General features: G+C 38.9%; 1 protein-coding gene across 1 annotated transcript in view; it reads right to left on the bottom strand.

Moving 5' to 3' along the window:
- Nucleotides 1-21,127, bottom strand: part of stxbp2 (syntaxin binding protein 2) — a 49,088-nt gene extending 27,961 nt beyond the window's left edge. Inside the window, exons 1-4 of the mRNA XM_052041961.1 lie at nucleotides 21,047-21,127; nucleotides 9,358-9,407; nucleotides 6,327-6,408; nucleotides 5,153-5,229 (exon numbers count right to left, since the gene is read on the bottom strand). Of these exons, the coding sequence (XP_051897921.1) occupies nucleotides 5,153-5,229; nucleotides 6,327-6,408; nucleotides 9,358-9,407; nucleotides 21,047-21,083 (246 nt within the window). The 5' untranslated portion in view covers nucleotides 21,084-21,127. The remainder of the gene's footprint in view (nucleotides 1-5,152; nucleotides 5,230-6,326; nucleotides 6,409-9,357; nucleotides 9,408-21,046) is intronic.
- Between the last annotated feature and the right edge of the window lie 728 nt (nucleotides 21,128-21,855).

Raw genomic sequence — 21,855 nt, 5'->3', positions numbered from 1 at the left:
AATGTGTCATAATCCATTTGTTCTTTTAGCAATGCTAACTGGCATGTTGTTTTAATTTCTCTCATCTTTCAATTCCAAATTCAAAACACTAAACTTGTCTAAGAACAGATGAGGAGAGGTACTGTATAGTTCCTGCATTTTCTGACGAATTTCAGATTGCCAAAGTTAGCCATAGAAATTATGTAGGCTTCCAGTCAGGTGATCAGGAGTTAAACCCAGCTTGGTTATTCATTTACAAAGTACTTTAATACTGGGGCCCAGGAGTTCAACTCTTCTTTCTCACTCCTATTTTAATATTTTGTCTAAGGACTGTCCCTCTTTAAGGCAACTAGATCCACGTTTGAGACAATCAATTGAAGGAAAATCTACAGACCTTGGAAAATTGCATCTCCACTACAACAAGAGGAAAGCAATTTACTAGTTAAATTCCATCAAGAGGCTCAAGACTCACTAACAGAATATGACAACACACCAGTGTATAAAAACAAACTTATCAAACAGATTGCTATCAATTCCTGTACAAGTCTTATCAGCTTCCGATCAAGATCTTAAAACAAGATTGCTGTACGCTGAGACAAAAATCTACCAGGACAAGTACACATTCTACATGACTACACTAGCAATTAATTAATCTAGAACTCTGCAATAAATCAGAACAAAATCAGTAAAGATCACCCGAGTTTAAGGTCCTTCCACCAAAGTGGATACAGATTACATTGTGATTTTATCCAATCTAAGTTATTTAAGCACCAGTCGCACTAAGATCGGGAAATATAGATCAGATTAAATTGGAGACCCACATTTTCATGGAACCCACCAATTGTAGGGAGTTATTTTTTTTGTATTTCACCTACAAGTACCAAAGTTTCAATGATGCAGTTGAAACGCAGAGCAGATAAATGTGGGAGCAAAGCAAACAAATCTACTGCTTAAAAGGTTGCATGGAATGCAGCTGAAGCACTGAAACCTTCAAAAACCTCAAAAAAAGTTGATGGCTTTATTATTGAGTTTGAACAAGTGAAATCGCCAACTTATCAAAACCTACAATCTGTTATTCAGCCTTAACTAGGAGATGCATTTCTTAAATTCCTACTGATCCCTGAAGCTTATAGCTGTGTACTATTTGAATTTCTACAGTAATATTTAACCTTACCTGTTCTTCACCAAATATTTATTCACAACTTCTGTAAAGAAGTTAATTGAGAGATTTACAACCCTTGATGCAGCAAACTCCACAAACAATTGAGCATGACAAGCACTTTTAAGCTGCTTTTATATTGCTTAGCACATCTAATAATAAAATTGGCTTCTGACATCTAGGTGCCACACAACCAGAAAGCAAAATGCCTGTGTCTGCTAATAGCAGTCTAGCCTGTCTCCAAGGCTTTAACCAAAAAAATTGAGAGCAGACTTGCAACAAGAAACTGCATTTTTATACTTCTTTTAAAGTAGGGGAGGGGGTGGAAACAAGGTATGAAAGGAAGAGAAAAATCAACCTCAAGTCTCATTGCGACACAAAGTTGTAGTTGTACAAGACATTGGTGAGGCCACACTTGGAATACTGTGTACAGTTTTGGTCACCTTCTCATAGGAAAAATGTGGTTAAACTGGAAAGAATGCAGAAAAGATTTACATGGATGTTGCCAGGACTAGAGGGACCGAGTTATAGGGAGAGGTTGGCCAGGCTATGTCTTTATCCCTTGGAACGTAGGAAAATGAGAAGTGTTTAAAATTATGAGAGGCATAGGTGCATAGATAAAGTGGACGATAACAGTCTCTTCCGCAGGGTAGGGGAGTCCAAAACTAAGGAGGACAGATTTAGGGTGCAAGGGGAAAGATTTAAAAGGGACCTGAGGGGCAACTTTCTCATGCAGAGGGTGGTGAGTATATGGAACGAGCTACCACAGGAAGTGGTTGAGACAGGAACAATAGTATCATTTAAGAAGCACGTGGATACGTACATGGAGGGGCAGTGCTTACAGGGATATGGGCTGAACACAGGAAATTGGGACTAGCTGAGTGAGCACTATGGTTGGCATGGACTCCTTGGGATGAATGGCCTGTATCTGTGCTGAATTGCTTCATGACTCAAACTGCATACCTGGCCCTTCAAATGAATGTTGCAGATAGTGGCTCAGATGGCATTATTTATAAGCAGGACTACTACTATATACTAGCTCCAGATTCACTTACACAGAAGTCAACCCATTTCTGGCATTCTGAGACTTTATTTAAAGATTGTGTATTTTTCCTCCAACATATTCATAACAGAAAAATAATTCATCCAGAACATGCTGGGGCAATGCCAATTATTTTTTAAATCATAGATTTTTTTCACCAAAAAAAGCGAAACCAAGTTTCACTTGAAAACTAAAATGAAAAATAAGACTTCAGATTCTAGAAATATGAAATTAAAAAAGAAAAACAGGAGATGCTCAGAAGGTCAGGAAGTGAGTGTTGAAAGTGTAAGAATTAAAGTTTCAGACCGAAGACACTTCAACCTTCCTTCTAGTGAAGCAGCAATTCAGTTATATTTTGTTGAATCCAGTGAACTGCGTTCAATGCTCACGATGTGGTGTTCACTACATCAGAGAAACCAAACAGATGTGTGTCAATGCTTTGCAGAAAACCTCCAATCACTTGCCACTTTAATTCTCCAAACCATTCCCACGTGGATCTGTTGCCTTCTGATCTTGTAGTGTTCCAATGAAACCCAGTATTGGCTTCTGAAACACCACCTCAATTTTCACCTTGGCATGTTGCAGCCAGCAGAACTCAATAATTAATTCAATTACAAGTCATCATTTTTCCTATTTTTGTGTCAGAACTGTCCAGTCTGATGCAAGATCGTCCAGCTTAATTTAGTTTTTCCTCTCTCCAAGGACGCTGCCTAACCTGGTGGGTATTTGCACCATTTTTGTTTCAGATTTCCAGCAACTGTTGTGTTTGTCTCTCAGGTCCACCAAGTCCTTTTGTTGTTCGTTCTCTTTCACTGCCCTTGTTCAGCTATTAATTTGACTATTCCGGAAGCATTGCATCACCTGGACAACCTTGGCCTCCCTCCTTAGTTCTTTCCACTCCAACCCCTCCCTGCAGCTTAAGAACACTCTTCTGGTTCCAATGAAGGGTCATTGACCTGAAAGTTTAACCTTGTCCCTCCCTCTCTCCATAAAATATTGCCCATCTGCTGAATACTTTAAGCACCTTATTTTTTTATGAAAACAAGAAAATTCCAATATAAACAGGGAAAGCAAGTGACTAAATTCAACAATTTCAGGTAACTTGCTTTTGCTGTTGTATCAGAACTGGCTAGTTCTGCTGAGTGTTATTTGTAAGATCAATTCAGCTTTTCCTCTCTCCCCAGACACTGCCTGTCTGCTGGGCAATCCTTGCAGCTCTGACCTCAATTTCATAGCTTTTGCAAATTCATTTGATTATTTTTTCATTTTCTAACTGCCCTCCTCAATCTATCAACCAAATGGCTTTATCAACACAGCAAAAAACGCTGGCCTCACTTTTGTCCTACTATCCTTCCCCCACCCTCTCTGCATCTTCAAACTTGATCTATCTTTTCCAGTTCTATTGAAAGGTCTTCAAGCTGAAATGTTAACTGTTTCATTTTCCACAGACACTTTGTTTTTATTTCAGATTTCTAGCCGCTGGAATTTTGCTTTATTTTTATAGAATACAGGGATATTATGTTAGAGCTGTACACAACACAACATTACAGGAAAGATGTGTTGGAGAGGGTACAGCAGAGACTTACGAGGATATTGCCAGGATTGGAAAGTCTGAACTATGAGTCATAACTAAGATAGGATAAGCTGGGACTGTTTTCTCTGGAACTAGAAGGGAGACCTTGCAGAGTAAACTTAAGAGGGGCTTAGATTAATAGTAAAAATGTACTTCCCTTAGTTAAGGGGGTCAATCATCAGGTATCATAGATTTAAAGGAATTACCAGAAAGACTGGAGATGGTAATGGAAGATCTTTGCAGCCAGAGGATGCTGGGAGCCTGGAAGTGTGGTCGAGGTAGACATCCTCATGACATCCGAAAAGTACTCGGACTCAGTAAAATCTTCAGGGCTACAGACCTGGTGCTGGAAGGTGGGATTAGGCTGGGTTGCTCACTTTATCCAACCAGTACAAACACATAAATGAATGGTCGATGTTGTAGAATCACAGAAAATGTAATTGGTTTAAACAGATACTGGGTTATCCAAGTTTGGGAGTACTGTAGAAAGGGACAGAACTGAGCATTGAAAAAGGAATCTGAAATTAGTTTCCCAGCATAGTTAAGTCAGCAAGGGAGAAATGCACATGACAGAATGGCATGCTACATTGTTACAGACTTTTTACTATTTCACATTTTCTTTGAAAAACTCAAAGTAAGGATACTGCAGCAGAGTGTTGTTATGCAAGAAATGAAGCAATCATGCCTTTGATTCTAATTGGTGCAGCATAGAGGATTTCCCCTACTCACAGTCAAAACCCCTGTTCTCTATCTCAACCCATCAACTGTGCTGAGTTTCATAAACTTTGCGTTTAACAACATCTAAATTGTAAAATTATCCTTGCTCTCAAATATTTCCTTGACTGTTTCCCTCCTTACATACTTCCTCCCATAACCCTGCAAACCTTAAAATGTTGCAATCCAATTCTAGCCTCTACCACATCCCTGATATTCTTCATCCCACCTTTGATTATTACGTTCTCGGTTGCCTCATCCCAAAATGAAACTGCATCCACATATTTCTCCTCCAGGAGGCTCCTAAAATCTCATTCCTAATATCTGCTTAATGTGGCTAGCAGTTCAATATGCTGGATAATCACTCCTGAAGTGTCTTGAGCACTAGCTTACCATGTTAAAGATGACATGAATTTCATGCTGGTGGTAAGTGGATTTCTTCACCCAACACAGACAGAATTTCTTGGATTTAAATAATTGCAGTGCAAATCAAACCTATTCAACGCCCCTACTAGGAGACCACTGTGGCATTTCTTCTTGGGAGGGGTGGAGGTTTATTCTTAGGCAATTATAAAAAGATACATTGCAATAGCTCTGTGCCACACCCAGAACACATTGAAATAACCATAATGGCCTGTGTGGCAATACTCAGTGTTAACACTTGCAGCTTGCATTCAGCACATGCCTTTTCTGATGGTGTGATCAAGTAGATAGCTTCCAAACTTGGAATCGGTTCCCGCCGTTTATTGATATCTTCGACAACTAGAACAAAATGGATCAACGTTGTAAGAAAGTTTTAAGTATCACCGTATGTTCACACTGCATTGTGCAGGGGGCAACTTATTTTTTTTTACATAGAAATTGTTAATGACTCTTATTACACAATAGCCAAGGAGAAAATAATATTCAGTGATTAAGGATAGAACTTTTGGTATTAATCTTTCACAGCAGCATACAGTACTTCTTTTGCAAAAAGAGCTTATCCTGGCAGAAACTGTACATTGTCTTTAATAAATTCACACAAGATTGCTGAAAATAAACTAGAGGGGAAAATATCAATATTAATCGTAATTTTGCAAAATTTTAGATACTAATTTTAAAAGATCCCAAATTGAAAACTGCAGGGAACTGCATTAATACTTCCATCAATCTGCCTCTCTTTAAATAGCGTTATACAACACTGCAACATGCAAATAGTCTGCTTTCTCTCCTTCCTATTTCACACTATAATTCCTTTCACTTTATTTAATTATTGCTGGAAGTAGTGGTTCAATAAGTTTGTTCCCTTCAGGAATGTACATTGAAACTTGGCACAAAGAGAAAAAGCAGGAGGTAATCTACAACATACAATGGGGATGCTTTCCCTATAATCATGGTTTAAGGATTAATGGTAACTGAATAACAGCCTTATTTGTTATTGTATGGATTTTAGTATTTTACTACTGGTTAAGACTGTGTGTTATATCTGTGACTATTTTAAGTAAGGCAACTTGACTACTCTTAATGTTGATATGCCAATAATTACTTTCTGAAGTTGGCACCATATTTGTCTCTAAAGTTTAAATCAATTAGTCAATTATAGTTCATTAATTTCATTTAAATTACAAAATGTTTATCTTATGATGTAAAAATGGTTAATGAAATGTCTAAAATGAGTACCTGCCAAGTTAAATACAGGCTTATACTGGAAATAGCTCTTCCTTTTGGTGACAGGTACTTCACGCCAAGAGTGATTAAAGAGTGAGTCATGACTGTAAAAGTTCCTTCTCTAAATCACAAGATTATTCACTGCTTTTCAATAGACAATGATTATGGAATCAGGTCAATGGTTAGTTATATCGTAGCTCTGCTCTACTTACTGGTTATGCCTTCTGCCATTATGTCTGACATCTTGCAGCAGGAAGACAAGATCCTCATACTCAGGTGATCCACTAGTAGCACCTAGTAAAAGTATAGACAAAGTTAAATCAAACTTAATTTTGACACTTTAAATAAAAATCTACCTTTTTCTACTTTAAAAAAAGTAGAAATCTAAACAAAAATCCAAGGGGGGTGTGGGTGTGTGGGTGAAAGGCCTACAATTAAGTATGGGACAATGGGAGACAACAAACAGAAGTTTTCTGGACTCAATACTGAATTTTCCAACTTTAGGTAACTTGTTTTCGTGTATCAGTAGAAGTCTGGCCTGCCGGCAATGTCCCAAACACAAAGCAGCATATAATGCTTGAACTGCCACATTAATCCATTTGGTCTCATCCCGTCAGAGATGGCCCCCTTGTTTTGCCCATTCTTCCCCCACCTTCTCTGTAACTGAAAAACAATTTGTTTCAATCTTTCCTAATGAAGGGTCATCGACCTAAATCATTAAGTCTATTTTTCTTCCCACAGATACCACCTGACCTGCTGAGTCTTCCCACCATTTTCTGTTTATATTTCAGATTACCAGTATCTGCAGATGTTTTAATAAGTGTCCTTTGTGAGAGATGGGTACAACCTCACAAAATAAATTCCGTGAAGCTGCTTAGTGATTATTTTTGGAATAATTTACAGCATCAAGCAGCAATAGAAAAGCCCTTTATTTCTTTTTCCTCATTAATATGCTGCCTTCCTCCTTTAGTAAGAGGTATTCTTCCCTTCTTGGCTATAAAAGCTTCAATTTCACTAAACTTTTAACAAAAAAAAAGTTTTAAACACTGCAAAATTGTGCATGATTAGCCACAATGAACCTTAAACAGCAAGATCAGTGAAAGTGAGGGAGGTCATTAGGCTTATCTAGTTTATTCTTCCAATACAGGGTCTTCTGTGTGGGGGAGTAATGGAGAACCATCCCAAACATATTCACCGAGTATTAAAAAATTGCAGATGCTGGAAATCTGAAATAAAAATAGAAAATGCTGGAAATACCCACCAGGTCAGGCAGCATCTGTGAATAAATGTTAATGTTTCAGGATAATGTCACTTTATTAAGAAACTTGCTTCAGTTGACCATTTGATGAAATAGCTTCATGATTATTTGCATCCTTTGACGAGTTGTATTCGCGTTCCAGTGCCCTGTACTTAAAATTTCAACTTTAGTGTAATAGATTTAACTTTTCCTCTTCTGTATTTTATGAACTTTCAGAATCCTCATCCGAAGGCTGAAAGTTTGCTTCTGGATCATTATTAGTCCACTTGCACTACTGTCTAGTTGGCAGTGATGTGGGCTGCCGTGACAAAGTGCTTCTGTGCAGCACTTCCTGGACTCTGAGGCTTTGTTGGTATACCAGAAAACTTGTCAATTTCAGCAGTGTCTGCTGAATTTCAGAATATTACGCAGCAGTAATCTTGTCACATATCGCCTTATGTGCATTCATAGAACTATACAGGGTAGAAACAGACCCTTTGGCCCAACTCGCCCATGCTGACCAAGGTGCCTTCCTGAGCTCATCCCATTTGCCTGCGTTTGGCCCATATCCCTATAAACCTTTCCTATCCACATATCTGTCCTGGTGTCTTTTAAATGTTGTAATTGTACCCACCTTTACCACTTCCTCTGGCAGCTCATTCCATGTACCCACCACCCTCTGTGGAAAAACTTGTCCCTTGGGTCCCCGTTAAATCCTTCCCTCTCACCGTAAATGTACGCTCTCTAGTTTCAGACTCCCCTACCCTGGGAAAAAGACTGTGACCATCCACCTTATTTATGCCCCTCATGATTTTATAAACCTCTATAAGGTCATCACTCAGCCTTCTTCACTCCAGGAAAACAGTCCCAGCCTATCCAGTCTCTCCTCATAACTCAAGCCCTCCAGTCCCAGCAATATCCTCGTGGATCTCTTCTGCACCTCCTCTAGCTTAATCACATCTTTCTAATAGTATGGCAAGCATAATTTCATACAATATTCCAGATACAGTCTAACCAACATCCTATACAGCTGTAACATGACATCTCAACTCCTGTACTCAGTGCCATGTCTGATGAATGCAAGCGTGCCAGAAGCTTTCTTCACCACTTTGTCTATGCTGTGTCGCCACTTTCAGGGACCTATGTACTTGTACTCCTAGGTCTCTCTGTTCTACAACACTCCCCAGGGCCCTGGCATTTACTTAAGTTCTGCCCTGGTTTAACTTCCTTCAACAAGCACATATCTATAGATCTTTCAACACTTCATCTACCTCAAGCTGATTCATTGAATGTATTTGCCTCATTCACTCTTTCAACATGTAATTCCTTGCACTTTAATTTCAATTCTGCCTGCTCACAAATTCTGGGTCCTTTGAAATGTCCTGAGCTTCTTAGCAAGGACCTTACCCTCTCTTCTAAGCATCAACTCATTCACATGTTTTTCTTTTAAATCATGGCAACCTTAAGTTTATATTTCAGCACATCATGCAGAATGTGATCTAACACCTCTGGAGGTGTGCAAAGATTAATACATTCTGCATTCTATATTATTGTGAAAAATTTCACTATCTTCCCACTTAGGTACAAGATATGGGAGCAAGTATTTCAACTTTGGACATGAACATTTATCAAATTAGAAAGCCACATTCCGAGACAAATGTAAAGTTGTGCCCAGAAGATGGGCTGTCCACACTAAGCCAGTTTGTCACGAGGGTCAGTTAATAAGATTTTCATTTTAAAACAAAAACAAATTCATGCAACCACAGAATCACAACGGAAATATTGCTAATTCAAGCACATATTTTCCCCACACATTTTCATTTAATGACAGCCATTCAATTGTCCACCATAACCAACAAAATTTAGACTCTTATTGCACCAGTTCCAAAGTGTGCAACATTTGTACCAATGACGTTCAAATAAATGACTAAACCCAATGCCCAAAGACAACGCTAGTCTCTCCATGTCAAAACATTTGCATTATTCAGATACAAACTGTCACAAACCTTCCATTCTCCGTCCTTCTTCAAATTCTTGATTACTCCAGTTAAAATTTCTATGAGAGACAAAAAAAAGTTAAGCTGCCAAAAATTGAAGAGATGGGAAAGGCTTTATTTTGCTGATGTTACATTGCAATGCAACAAGGACATGGGTGATATTAAAACAATAATGGAGGGCCATGGACAAGTTATATTTAAAAAAATCAAATTATAAACATTTGGCAAACAAATCAAAATACAGAGAATTTAAATGTTCAAATAACCCTCAAGAAATTGTGATTCAGGTCCTCTCAATTTTTTTTCCCCTGGAAGAGTAGATATTTTTCTAATGGACGGAATCAGCTAGAATTGAATCAATTATTTTACAAAGATTGGTACTTGTACGTAATATAATCTGTATTGCACACACAGTGGAACCTTAAAAGGTTCTTGCTAGCTGCAATACAAATCAGTCACACATAGCTGTCACACTGAACGGTACAAAGGAGATGCAAATTAAACATTTAGTTTCCTCCTGTGACAATATAATTCCCCCTCTGCAAAGCCTTCTCTCCAGTTTGGAGAAAATATAGCAGTAAATATATGCATGGAAAACTCCAAAATTTCACTGTTAATTTGTCAAATTAGAGGTGAAATTACATAGTGTCTCCACATTCTTGGGGAAAAATGCATGACCAGTAGCTTGAGCGCCATTACACAGAAATAATCCTTGAAAAACAGCAGGAACCTCGAGCCCCTTCATTGTATTTTCTTTTAAAAAGTATGAAATGGGAATCTGTACCCTGATAAAAAGCTGCTCAAACACTTTAAAAGGATTCCTACAAAAAGGAAAATTACTGCAATGAAATTACAGTACAAATCTGAAATAGTAGAAACCTCAAACTTTACAAAACATGATGCTACCTTAAATCACCCAATTGATTCCATAACTTTTTAAAATCAGAACACACGAGTTAAAATAGGAAGCCTTATTATCATAGTTCCAGAGCCACTAAATCACTCTGCTTGTCCAGCAACAATCCAAATCTGAAAAAGGCAGATAAAAGTGTATACCAAATTATGAGGGACATAGAAAGGGTGGGTACAAGAACATTTCCCCCCATACAGAGACATCTAATACCAGAAGGCATAGGTTCAAGGTGAAGACTAAGAGGGTTAGTGGGGGGAACGGAGGAACTTTTCCCCACTCAGAAGATTATTGCAATTTGGAACGTACTGCCCGAGTGGATGGTGGAGGTCGGTCCTCTCACACATTTAAAAAGGTATCAGAATGAGTACAATTCACCAAGATATAGAAGGCTACGGACCAAGTGCTAGTAGATGTGTATTTACAAAAGGTTTGGATGAAGTTGGCCGAAGGGCCCATTTCTGTGCTGATGACTCAGAGTTCCCCAAGTTAACCCCAACATTATCAATGGATTATGTTAATGCAAAGATCACATCTCATCGTGTCATTTGATGCTGTCCCTGCCTCAGATCATTTACTGCAGAAACCCTCAGACACTTGTTACCTTTAGGACTGACTATTCGAATGCATCCTTGGCGTTCTTCCCATGTTCTATTGTCAGATTCGAGTTCATCCAAAATTCTGTAGCCTGTGTGCTAACTCGCATTCTCTCTCCACTTTCATGCTTCCTGACCTACTGAATCTAACCTTACTGATCTGGTTAAGCAATGCCTCGACTTTTAAATACCTCCTTAGTCTAATCTCCAACTCTATATGTCCATCTTGGTCGTCCCCAATCACTCAGCTGTCACAATCTCGAGATCATTAAACAATGCCTTGTGACACACTCCTTAAAAATGACTGGGAGAGGCTGATGAATAGCTGGAATGCACACAATGCAGAACATTCACATTCATGACAATTATGAGATGGACATTCAGATTAAATCAAGAACAACTGCCATAACTGGGGGATTTCAGAACGCTCTATCAAACATCTCTAAACTCAATCATTTGAAACATCCATTACCCAGCAAGAGGACATTTCTTTTGTTATTTAAATAGGAATGTCAATAGCAGCAGTATCTAAAACACACAGAAGCAACAGAAAACCTCAAACTTAAAGGTCAAGATACTGTGTTTTTCAACACCCTCAAGAAATGCAGGATATATCTAAACAGTTGGCAACGACTCATCTCCAACAAGTTAGAATATATTTCAGTACTATCCTGCAATGCTTAACTGAATAACAAGTTAACATGCAAATATTAGCAATTGTTATCTAATATATATAATGTTAGTGTTGCATAAGCTCTTGTTCATTTGCTACAAAGAAAAGCTGATGACTACTCCTGCTCAAGATGTGCCGCATTAATCCTTTAAGCTACTCCAGACACTTAAATGCCAATATTTTAAACTATGTTATGTATGCTCAATGAACTAAAGTTTATTGTACAAAATTTAATAGATATACTGTACAACTTCCTGTATTGAGTCCAGTGCACAAAAGCACATTGTGATCTGGAGCCCTTCTCTTTTAACAAGTTTTAACCACCTTCTACTTAGGCAGTACCACTGGGTTGAAGAGTGACAGATGACAATGTGTCACTTATAATATGCAGCGATCATGGCACATCAGCTATCACACTATCTACACAGAGCGAGGTCTTGGTCCAATGACAAGGAGTCCAAGATGCCTGAACCAAGCTCTGCTGTGCAGATTTGGTACACACCCACAGACATAAGCCTACACTTGCTCTGGCCCATACACACACACACATTCTTCTGGAAACAAACATACAAGCTTTAGCAACACCCTCAGCTGTCCATTCCTAAGCTAACCCCCTCCTTTTTTGATTCCCCTATTCTGCCTCAATATCCATTCACCTTGCCCTCCCCTCTCAAACCCTGCTCAAAGATAAGAGTTCCTGTAGTTTTGGATGCATTACTGCCTCAGATTTGTGTTACCCTGCCATTGCTAGCCCAGCCTTCAGCTCTGAGCCCCAAGCTCTGGAATTCTCTTCCTTAACCTCCCTACCTTCTTCTATAGCTTAAATCCTGCCTCTTTGACCATGCACAATTGGTCACTTGCCCCTATACCACCTTTGTGGTGAGGCATTAATTTGAGGCCTTGGAATGTTTTACTATCTGAAATGCAATAAATTTGGAAATATATCATTACATCAATAGAATACTCAATCTCCCCACCAACACCTTCACTAGATTGCAGTGGTTCAAGGTGGTGATTAAATTCAATGGAGGGAATGAATGGTAGTTGATGCAACAGGTTAGTTAGTTCCACTACAAAATCAGTAGCACTTTTCACCACAACTTTTACTGAATTTACAGAAAAGGCTACACAAAAGATGCACTCCAGGGAAGATCGATTTCCTCACGCACCCGCACTTCTTTGACGGGAATATGAAGTGGAAGAAAGCTCTTCAAAAACTAACGATAAAGATATTATTAGATGTCTAACACATTGACTGACAGTAGTACCTATTCCTTGCTTTAGCCAGGACACAATGTTCTTTGTGATCATTTTTGAAAAATGGACTAAACAATCACACTTCTGCAGAAACTAAAATACTTAATATTTTTAACCAAACACAAATCAATTTGGAATTCAGACAACATAAAATAGGCTGTTGAAAAATCAAGGAAAAAAAACTGCAGATGCTGGAAATCTGAAATGAGTTCAGAAAATGCTGGAAACACTCAGCAGCTTAGGAATCATCTGTGGAAAGAAAAACAGTACATGCTTCTGGTTGAAGTCCCTTCATCAAAACATGAGAGTTTATGATAAAACAAGCTATATAGCAAAAAAAATTACAAAAGTGAACATCCTTCAATATTGTACTTTATTCTTAATGATTCATTTCAAACTGCTTTTGCAATTCTTAATAGTCTCAAGACTTCCAGCAATACAAATGAAAGCCCTTTGTTCACATTTTATATAAACCCCAAATACCTACTTATTACAACTGAGGAGAGCGTTATTCTATCCATTGAGTCCACGCAAACTCCCAGAACAATTCCCATCAGCCCTACCACCCGTCGACTCCTTTTTACCTCCCCCCAGCCCTGCAACTTATTCATTCTTACTTCCTTCACTTGACCATCAACTCCGCTTTGAATCCTTTGCCACTTATTCTAAATTAATAGTCAGCACATCTTTGGGATGTGGGGAGGGGTGGGAGGAGAAAAACACCCTTCATAAACTTTCACAATCACTAAGTAGTGCAAACTCCACATAAACAGCATTTGTATTGCTGGGGCTGAGAGGCAGCAGTGGAACTGCTATACCACACCAGAATACTATTGTGGTACAATTCAATAAGGAAAGATAGAAAACAAATGTCATTTTGCCAGCATGTCTCAGTTCTAATTATTCAGGATATTTCAAGGCAACCATTATCTCCACTAAAATCCTAGTGACATTACATGTGAGAGATTACTAAAAGCCGATTACAAGAGGGTACAAGCCTTGAAAGTAAAGTCAAAAGAATTAAAGAGTAGTGCTTCACAGGAATGTGGCTATATTACAATCTTTTGTCCAAGGAACATCTTTCAAAGGAGATTATTTTATAATATTCCTTTCCAAGCCAAAGTGAAGAATGAGCCGCTGGTACTGGACTAAGCAGTCCAGGTGGTAAAGACATCAGCGGATGGGGGAAATAAACATTCCATGCTTGCAATACAAAACAATACACTCAACACCAACTCGCAGTATAAGGAAAAAAGAGCAAGAGTGAATTGATGGCTACTTTAAATCAGCTCAATTATAATTTACCTTAATTCTTGTTCCCATCCTATCTCCATTCAATGCCACAGCTGATCATCCATATCTATTCCACATTTCCATCTTATTCTAACAACTCAGTACCTGTACAAAGGCTGAACATTTTAACCATCCACTCAATGTGAACTTCAATAACTGCATGGCTGTAGCCTATTTTATACTAAATCCCACTTCACTATCACACCTACCCTCACTTTCAATAATGAAATAAAATTCCAAATCCTAGTTCAAAGCTTACCATGCCAATATCCCACCCTAGGTCTGCAACCCCATCTGCTAATATGCAAACACCAAGCACCTATGGATAGCTATACATTCCTCCATACTTACTCCATTAAAGGCAAAGTTTTATGCAGGATCTGCCGTGGAACATTTTCACTAAACTGCTTCATCCTATTCTAATTTCACTGAAAATATCTTCCTCAATAATGACAATAAACTCAAATGACGTTGACTTTGAAATTCCTTAACAGTCTACTATCGTTCATCAATAATGTTCAAGAACCACCTCAAAATGTGTCTTTATTTTAAAAAAAAGCACTGATGAAACACAAGTATCATTGAGGAAGCCAGCACTAATCACCAATACCCATTTCATAAGCTCATGGCAAAACCAAATTTTTGAACTGATACATTCCACCCAATTCTGAGATTTTGACCCAATGATGATGAAAGAAAGGCAGCAGGATTCAAAGTTATGAACCAGACCACCTGGGAGGTTGAAGATAAAGTTAACAGGCCAATTCCACCAGCTCGTCTCATTGTTGGCAGTTAACAATAGATAAATTCAGGAAGGATTTCTTAATCAATCTCTTGCTTCGGGAAGAGAGGGTAATTCAACATCCGTGAAATGCTATAATTTAAATGTTTTGTGCTAACTCTTAAGTTTACAAATGCAGACATTTACAAATGTCCTTGTTGGTGTTTTTGCAGTTCAAACAAACATTTAATGAAAACATCACACAATTGCCACCAAGATCTTAATGATAACATTGATGGCAAGAGCTCTGAAATATCTCCAGGAAGTGTTTCTAAAATTAAAGTCATGTGATAAGAATTGTCAAAACCATTATAAATCTGCACAGTATCTTAAACAAAGTTGTAAGATAGTTATGTTAACAGACAATTTAAATATTCCATTAAAATAGCTGGGAAAGCAATTTCAAATTGTGGTTTAAAGTTGGTAGAATTCAGTAAAATGGAACAACAAATGGAAAACCACACATTGAACTAAAAGAAGTTTGAGCTCAGGTGTAAGTAACTAAGTACTTAGTGAAGACAGACTTTACTACGACATTAGTAAACAAAAGAATCAGGTTCATATTTCTTCTCTCCTGCTTATTCATAAGCAATTACGGGAAGGGAGAAGTTGCAAAGTCACCAACTCAGAGTCAACGAGTATATAGGCAGCACACTTGATGCCCTTAGCCATTTATTTTTCCATAGTTGTCTTAAACCAAATAGTCATAGAATCAAAGTATCTGAAACGTTTGCGGGATATGCAGAGGGTCATCAAGACGGTCCAAAACATCATTTTTACCAGTAATGGAGGACATCTATCGGGCTCGATGTTGGAGCAGGGCTTTAAACATCATTCGAGAACCAGCTCACCACCTTTTTAAACTACTCCCCTCTGGTAGGCAATACAGGACAATACATGCACACACTACAAGACTGAAACACAGCTTTTTTCCCCCCAAAGCTGTTAAATTGTTGAACATGGACTGACACCTCCTATACATACATACACACACATATTATGTCTCCCCCCCCCCCCCCCCCCCCTTACTGGCTGGACTCATTATGGTGTTATTTAATATATTGATATGCTGCTGATTATCATTATTATCATGGTTCATTTGCACACTGCCTTTTTTTATATTTTATATTTGTGTAAGTATGTTTGTTTTATTTTATAGTTATAATTGCTCTTATCAATTTACTGTTTTGGTTTTTACTAGGCAAGGGAGTGCCATCGTAATCTCGTTGTGTTGTTGTTGCAACAGTACAATGACAAATAAAGAAATAATAATAATAATATTTATAGCAAATTGTCTCTTTAACCTGCTAAGTTCAGCTACCCCACAATTCACATTAACATAGTCACTAAAATTTCCAAAATGATAATGAAGCAGCCTCAAGATATCCACTTGCACTGCAAAAACATTAATTCCAAGGATCATCTGGAATTTTGATGTCCAGAGAACATAAGGGAGGGGGCAAATATTATTGGTGATAGGTGTATGATTTGTGGTGCCAAACAGGAGTAATTTGAAGTAGAATGCTACAGTTAACCCATACAATATTAAAGCACTTTAGTTTCAATAGTATTTTGCCACACTGATATACTAAGCTATTGAGAAAGACCCTTAAGTGCTAACTTCAGTCAGTTAGTGAAGCATGAGAATCACTAATCCTGAGATTCTACTAACAGCTATCCAGCTTGGGTGCATTCTTAGGAAGTTCATGATACAATTAGCATGGTAAAGGCATTCCTCTCTGCAAGATAGACAAGCACATTATAATGCTCTCAAGTTGTACTTCAAGACCTTTGTTCAAGGAAGGATCTTGTATGAAGAGTGAACTGACTGAAAGATGTTCTGCCTCTGCCATGGCAGATCTCTGGTCTTCAGTACCTATCTCACCTTGGGGCTCAGCACTCCAAGGCTCCCACAGAATTGCTCTCAGTGCAATGAATGTACATCTCAAATGACTTCAGGATACTTCAAAGCCTTTACGATCAGTTAAGTATCTTGCAATTTTCTTGCATAAAATGTTAAAGGATATTGTGAAACATCTAGTCAGAAATCACAAGGGAAGGAAAATCAAGTAGGTACACAGAGCGGGTGAGTTGAAATTATCTGCAGTGGTAAGAACACAAGCAAATAAAAGGAAACTTTTATAGGTAACAGTTACCCTGGATTCAGCATGACTTTTTAAGCATAGCTTATTGGGTTTTTAGCAGCCATAAAATGGACCAGGAAGTGACTCCAAAGAGGCAGATGTTTGCCATTCATGCAACTGCATGACATCTAGTAGATGCAAGAGAGATTCGTCCTGATCCTTTTATTGTTCAAGCAATATAGAAATGACTGACAAAATCTAATTATCAACAACTGAAGAAATGGTGATTCATGCAATCAAGAACCAAATGATCAAGTGCAGAGACCGTGTGAAATTGGAAAGATCAACTGAGAAATTAAATGGTTCAATGTTGACAAACAAAGTAGATATAAAAAAATGGACAGCAGAATGACAGTCTGAGTGGACACAGCAAGGAGAGAAAAAGTTTAGGATGTCATTGAAGGGCGGCATCTGGCTACAGTCCATCCTGATGAATCATGTTTAAAAGCTATACTACATTTCACCTACACTGTCACCTATATTAAAGTCTCTCCATCAGTGAACCATTCCTCACTAAGCCACTGAGACTTCAGAACCTGATCTCTCACTCATCAAGTTTTCTCCACTTTGCTAACAGTAACCGGCAAAACCCCGATCATTACAAGAGCCGGGAAGTTGTGTTGCAGCTTTATAGAACTAGTTAGGCAGCATCTGGAGTACTGCCTTCAATTCTGGCCACCCCATTACAGGGAGGATGTGGAGGCTTTGGAGAGGGTGCAGAAGAGTGCACCAGGATGTTGCCTGGATTAGAGGGCATGTGCTATAAGGAGAGGACAAAATAGGATGGTGGAGGCTAATAGGATAGAGCCATTCAAGAGGCTCATAAATAGGCCGATGAATGTGCAGGAAATGGAGGGATATGGACATTATTTAGGCAGAAGGGATTAGTTTAGTTGGGCATTTGATTACTAATTTAATTAGTTCAGCACAACATCGTGGTCCGAAGGGCCTGTTCCTGTGCTGTTTTATGTTCTAAGTACAGTTTAGCAACACCATGACCACTTTGATCACTTTACACTAAAGTGAACTTTTTTTGTTCTAATTGTGTTCTTTGTAAAAATTGTGTACAAGTTATGTTTAATTTATTTTTTTTCTTGTGAATGCTGCTTATTTGATGCTATGTGCCTGTGATGCTGCTGCAAATAAGTTTATCATTGCACCTGTGCACACATGTACTTGTATAACAACATCACAATGGTAGAAGATAGAAATGAAGATCAACTGTTATGTAGCTTCTTCAAATCTAAAGAAAGCACCACCGATCAGAAGTAAACCACAGAACATCAGGTTTAGGTGGCAAGGTCCCATTATAACATGCTTTTCTACCTAGATGTGCGATTACATGTGGGGACACAAGCTCTCAACAAGTGTCTTCTAATATTTGTAAATATACAAGCTCTACACATTGACCTGCAAATTTTTGAAGTTCTGACAGTGCGGCAAACCTGATGGTTTGAGAAAACCATTAATGATCGATCATCTGCAGATGTGTTTTATATACTCCAGAGGTTCATGACCAAGTTGTGCAGGATAACTACCCTCAGTTGTAGAACAGCTTCATTTTAATGTACTTGGGACCAAACTCATCCTACCATTCTCATTTCAAGAGTGCATTAAATTGATTGAAAGCAGAATTTTGACCAAATCCCAAAGATGTTTAATAGCTACATGCAAAGGTTTCACAAAACAAAGTGGAGGGCTACTCTATCTTGCCTGAATTGTTCACTTTATTAATAATACTTAATGAGCAATAGAAACAATGATTCTTCCTTTGTCAACTTATTAATTGCCTCCAAAAGGATTAGCTTGTTAAAAATACTTCTTGATGGAATAGATGAACAAATAGTTTATCTATTCCATCAATAGTGCCCGAATATCATAAAGGGAGACATATCTCAAGTAATACAGGGAAAAAAGACGGAGTAGAACTCAGGAGCAGAATAAAGCAAAACTAACGAGAGGGGGATCTTAAGGAGACTTCAGACGGAAGAGCTGAAGTCGATTAAAGTTTTGGGGAAGTAATAACAAAAACTTTAGTCATGGGATAAAATGTGACTATTTGGAATCCAAGGTCACAAAGGAGCCTGTGGCTTGATGGTCCAAGGCCCAGGAGTGATGTGAAAACAAGAGCAAGGATTTTTAAACAGATTATCTGCAGCTGTACCATTCCTTTTGCTATTGTGGGTACAGTAGTGTAGCCAGAGATTGGGAGTTCCAATCCAACTTTAACAACCTCAACTAGAAGGCAGTAAAACCTGGCCACATATGGACTCCATTTTGTTCCACACCTTCAGCATCTGACCATTCTATTTCTCATCCATAAGCTACCCCTCAGAAAAATGTGAAAATACGGCATTTTCAGACGTCATTGATAATTCAGATTAACCTCATAGTCCCCTCTTTTGACCCTTCTACCATTTCCAAATTATCAGAGTTCTTTTTCTCAATTCAGTGTTGAACTTTCCAATAACCAAATACTCAGATCAGTACCACCTTCAGTCCCCACATTTATTCTGTCAATGGCAAACAAACAGTACACTAAATTGATGCTATACTTTACAGACACAAGTTTAGCACTGACTATTTAACTGCCTGAACACATTTCCACAGTAAACTGTTTGCTTCACCTCTTCAGTCCACTGACAACAAAAGGGCAAGTCCTTGCTATTAAAGCCTCAGTTCTCAACGAAGCAGTCATTCTATATACAGATGCATATTTAAAATGTTCTTTCTTCTAAATCAGTAAAGATTGAAGTAAACTGACAAAGATGTGGATTGATATTAAATATTTAAATAACTGCCTCCCTCCATAAATTTAAGAGCAGAAATTGTAGGGTATTTGCAGTACAGGAGCTGAAATTTGGTCTGACAAGCATTGTGGCAGTGTTTATGCATTACATTGAGCCCCACCCACCCTTCTTCACCTTCCCCAATAACACATTTCTAATCTTTTCTCAGCTTTCCCTTAAATACATCTATGCTCTTCATCGCAAACACTTGTAGTGGTCACAAATTCTACATTCAATCCACTATATGATAAAGCAAACCTTCCAGAACTCCCTTACGGACATTATAAACTTCATTTAGTCCTTCATTCTTATGAATAAAGATCTCTGCGTCAACTCTATCAACCAATTTCTAACCCTAAAAACATTGGATAACTCTTCAGTTCTTCCAGCCAATTCAATCTCCATCCAAGAGGTTACACCCAAGTAATTTTATCAACGTTCTGAGGCAGACAAGTTATCTTCTAAACATGAAATCTTAATTATCGAATTTCCAAATGAAAATAAAAGCCACTCAACAAAACGGTGGTTGATATGAGCAGCTTTCAACTGCACCACACCCCATTAAAGAAAAAAACAGCCTTCAAAGCTGATGTAAACATTTCCCTCTTACATCAGGAAAGAAAGGTATTCTTCCACTGCAATCCCCAATTGATTATTCTGTTTTAAAGCAGTATTTGTTTTTTTAAGTGTCATTTAATGGCGTTGCATTTCACAAGTTTTGCAAAACAGGAAACTTCACGAACTGAGAGCCGATAGAATTATCATACGACATATCAGGAATGACCACAGGATTGATCCAACCCCTTCCCCTTTTTGCAAAACAAAGCAATGCAACTCAATTAAGTGGCTATAAAATTTAAAAAAAAACGTTTGAAAGCGCAGTGTAAAAGTAGAGATTGCAGCCCAAGGCGCCACGCCCTTCCCCAGCTGTTTAAACCCCAGAACTTGCAGCTTCACACAGCCCCAGAGCACGGAAAAACAGCAGGAAATGCTGAGTGCTGCTCGATTGACAGCGACAGCAACTAATCAGGGGCGAGAACCGGAGGGAGTGACAGGCCGAAGGACCAATCCGGGAGAAGGGGCGGACCCTCTCCCTTCTCCCCTGTCAAACGCGTCGGGAAATCGGGTGTTCAAAAAAACCCCCGGTGTCAGTCGCATCCTTTCCGCTCTTTCGGTTCCTGCAGTGAAGTATTTAAACCGTGGATTTCCCCAGAGTGGCTAAAAAAAGAGAAAATCTAACGCCCTGGAAACTCACTTTCCCCGACGACCGCCTTCAGCCCAATCGGCGCCATCTTAGCCTTTCCGCGTCTCTAGTAAGTCCACGTCACTTCCCTTTATGACATCACACAGCGAGCACGCACGGAATGACGTCATCGATTGGTGAAATGAGGTAATGGGTGCGGGTGATGTGACGTCACTAGATACAACTGGAGTGATGGAGCAACCTGGCATTGAATTGGAATGGCACCCTGCCCGTCCCTGGGCATTCAGATTTAGGTTCAGGGTAGTTTAATGTCAAATACGCCAGGGCACAATGAAATACTTTGCTGGTGTGAAGCTCGCAGGGTAAACAGTGTACTTACAACAATAAGTACAAAAGCAAAACGGCAGAATTGTGCAAAGATAGTAGAGCAATCTGAAGACGCAAGGACTGCAGATGCCGGAAATCTGGAGCAACGCACAAAACGCTGGAGGAACTCAGCGGGTCAGGCAGAATCTACGTAGGGAAATGGACAGTCAACGTTTCGGGCCGAGTCCTGAAGAAGGGTCTCGACCCGAAACGTCGACTGTCCACTTCCCTACGTAGGTGTTGCCCGACCCGCTGAGTTCCTCCAGCATTTTGTGTGTTAGTGCAATCTGAAGCAGTGTAAAAAGAAATGCTAAAGTGACAATAATGGGAGAGGTAGAATTAACGGTTGGAGAACGTGACAGCACCACTGGGAATGGGATGTGGAAGAGGTGATTGGTTCAGGAGTCTGACAGCAGTGGGGAAGAAGCTGTTCTGGAATCTGGTCATCCGGACTTTCAAGCTCATTTATCTTCTCCCAGAAGGTAGAAAGGAGA

Source organism: Pristis pectinata, chromosome 31 (assembly GCF_009764475.1).
Source record: "Pristis pectinata isolate sPriPec2 chromosome 31, sPriPec2.1.pri, whole genome shotgun sequence".
Classification (NCBI taxonomy): Eukaryota; Metazoa; Chordata; class Chondrichthyes; order Rhinopristiformes; family Pristidae; genus Pristis; species Pristis pectinata.
The sequence above is the reverse complement of the archived record's forward strand: the minus strand, read 5'-3'. Positions and strand labels throughout refer to the sequence as shown.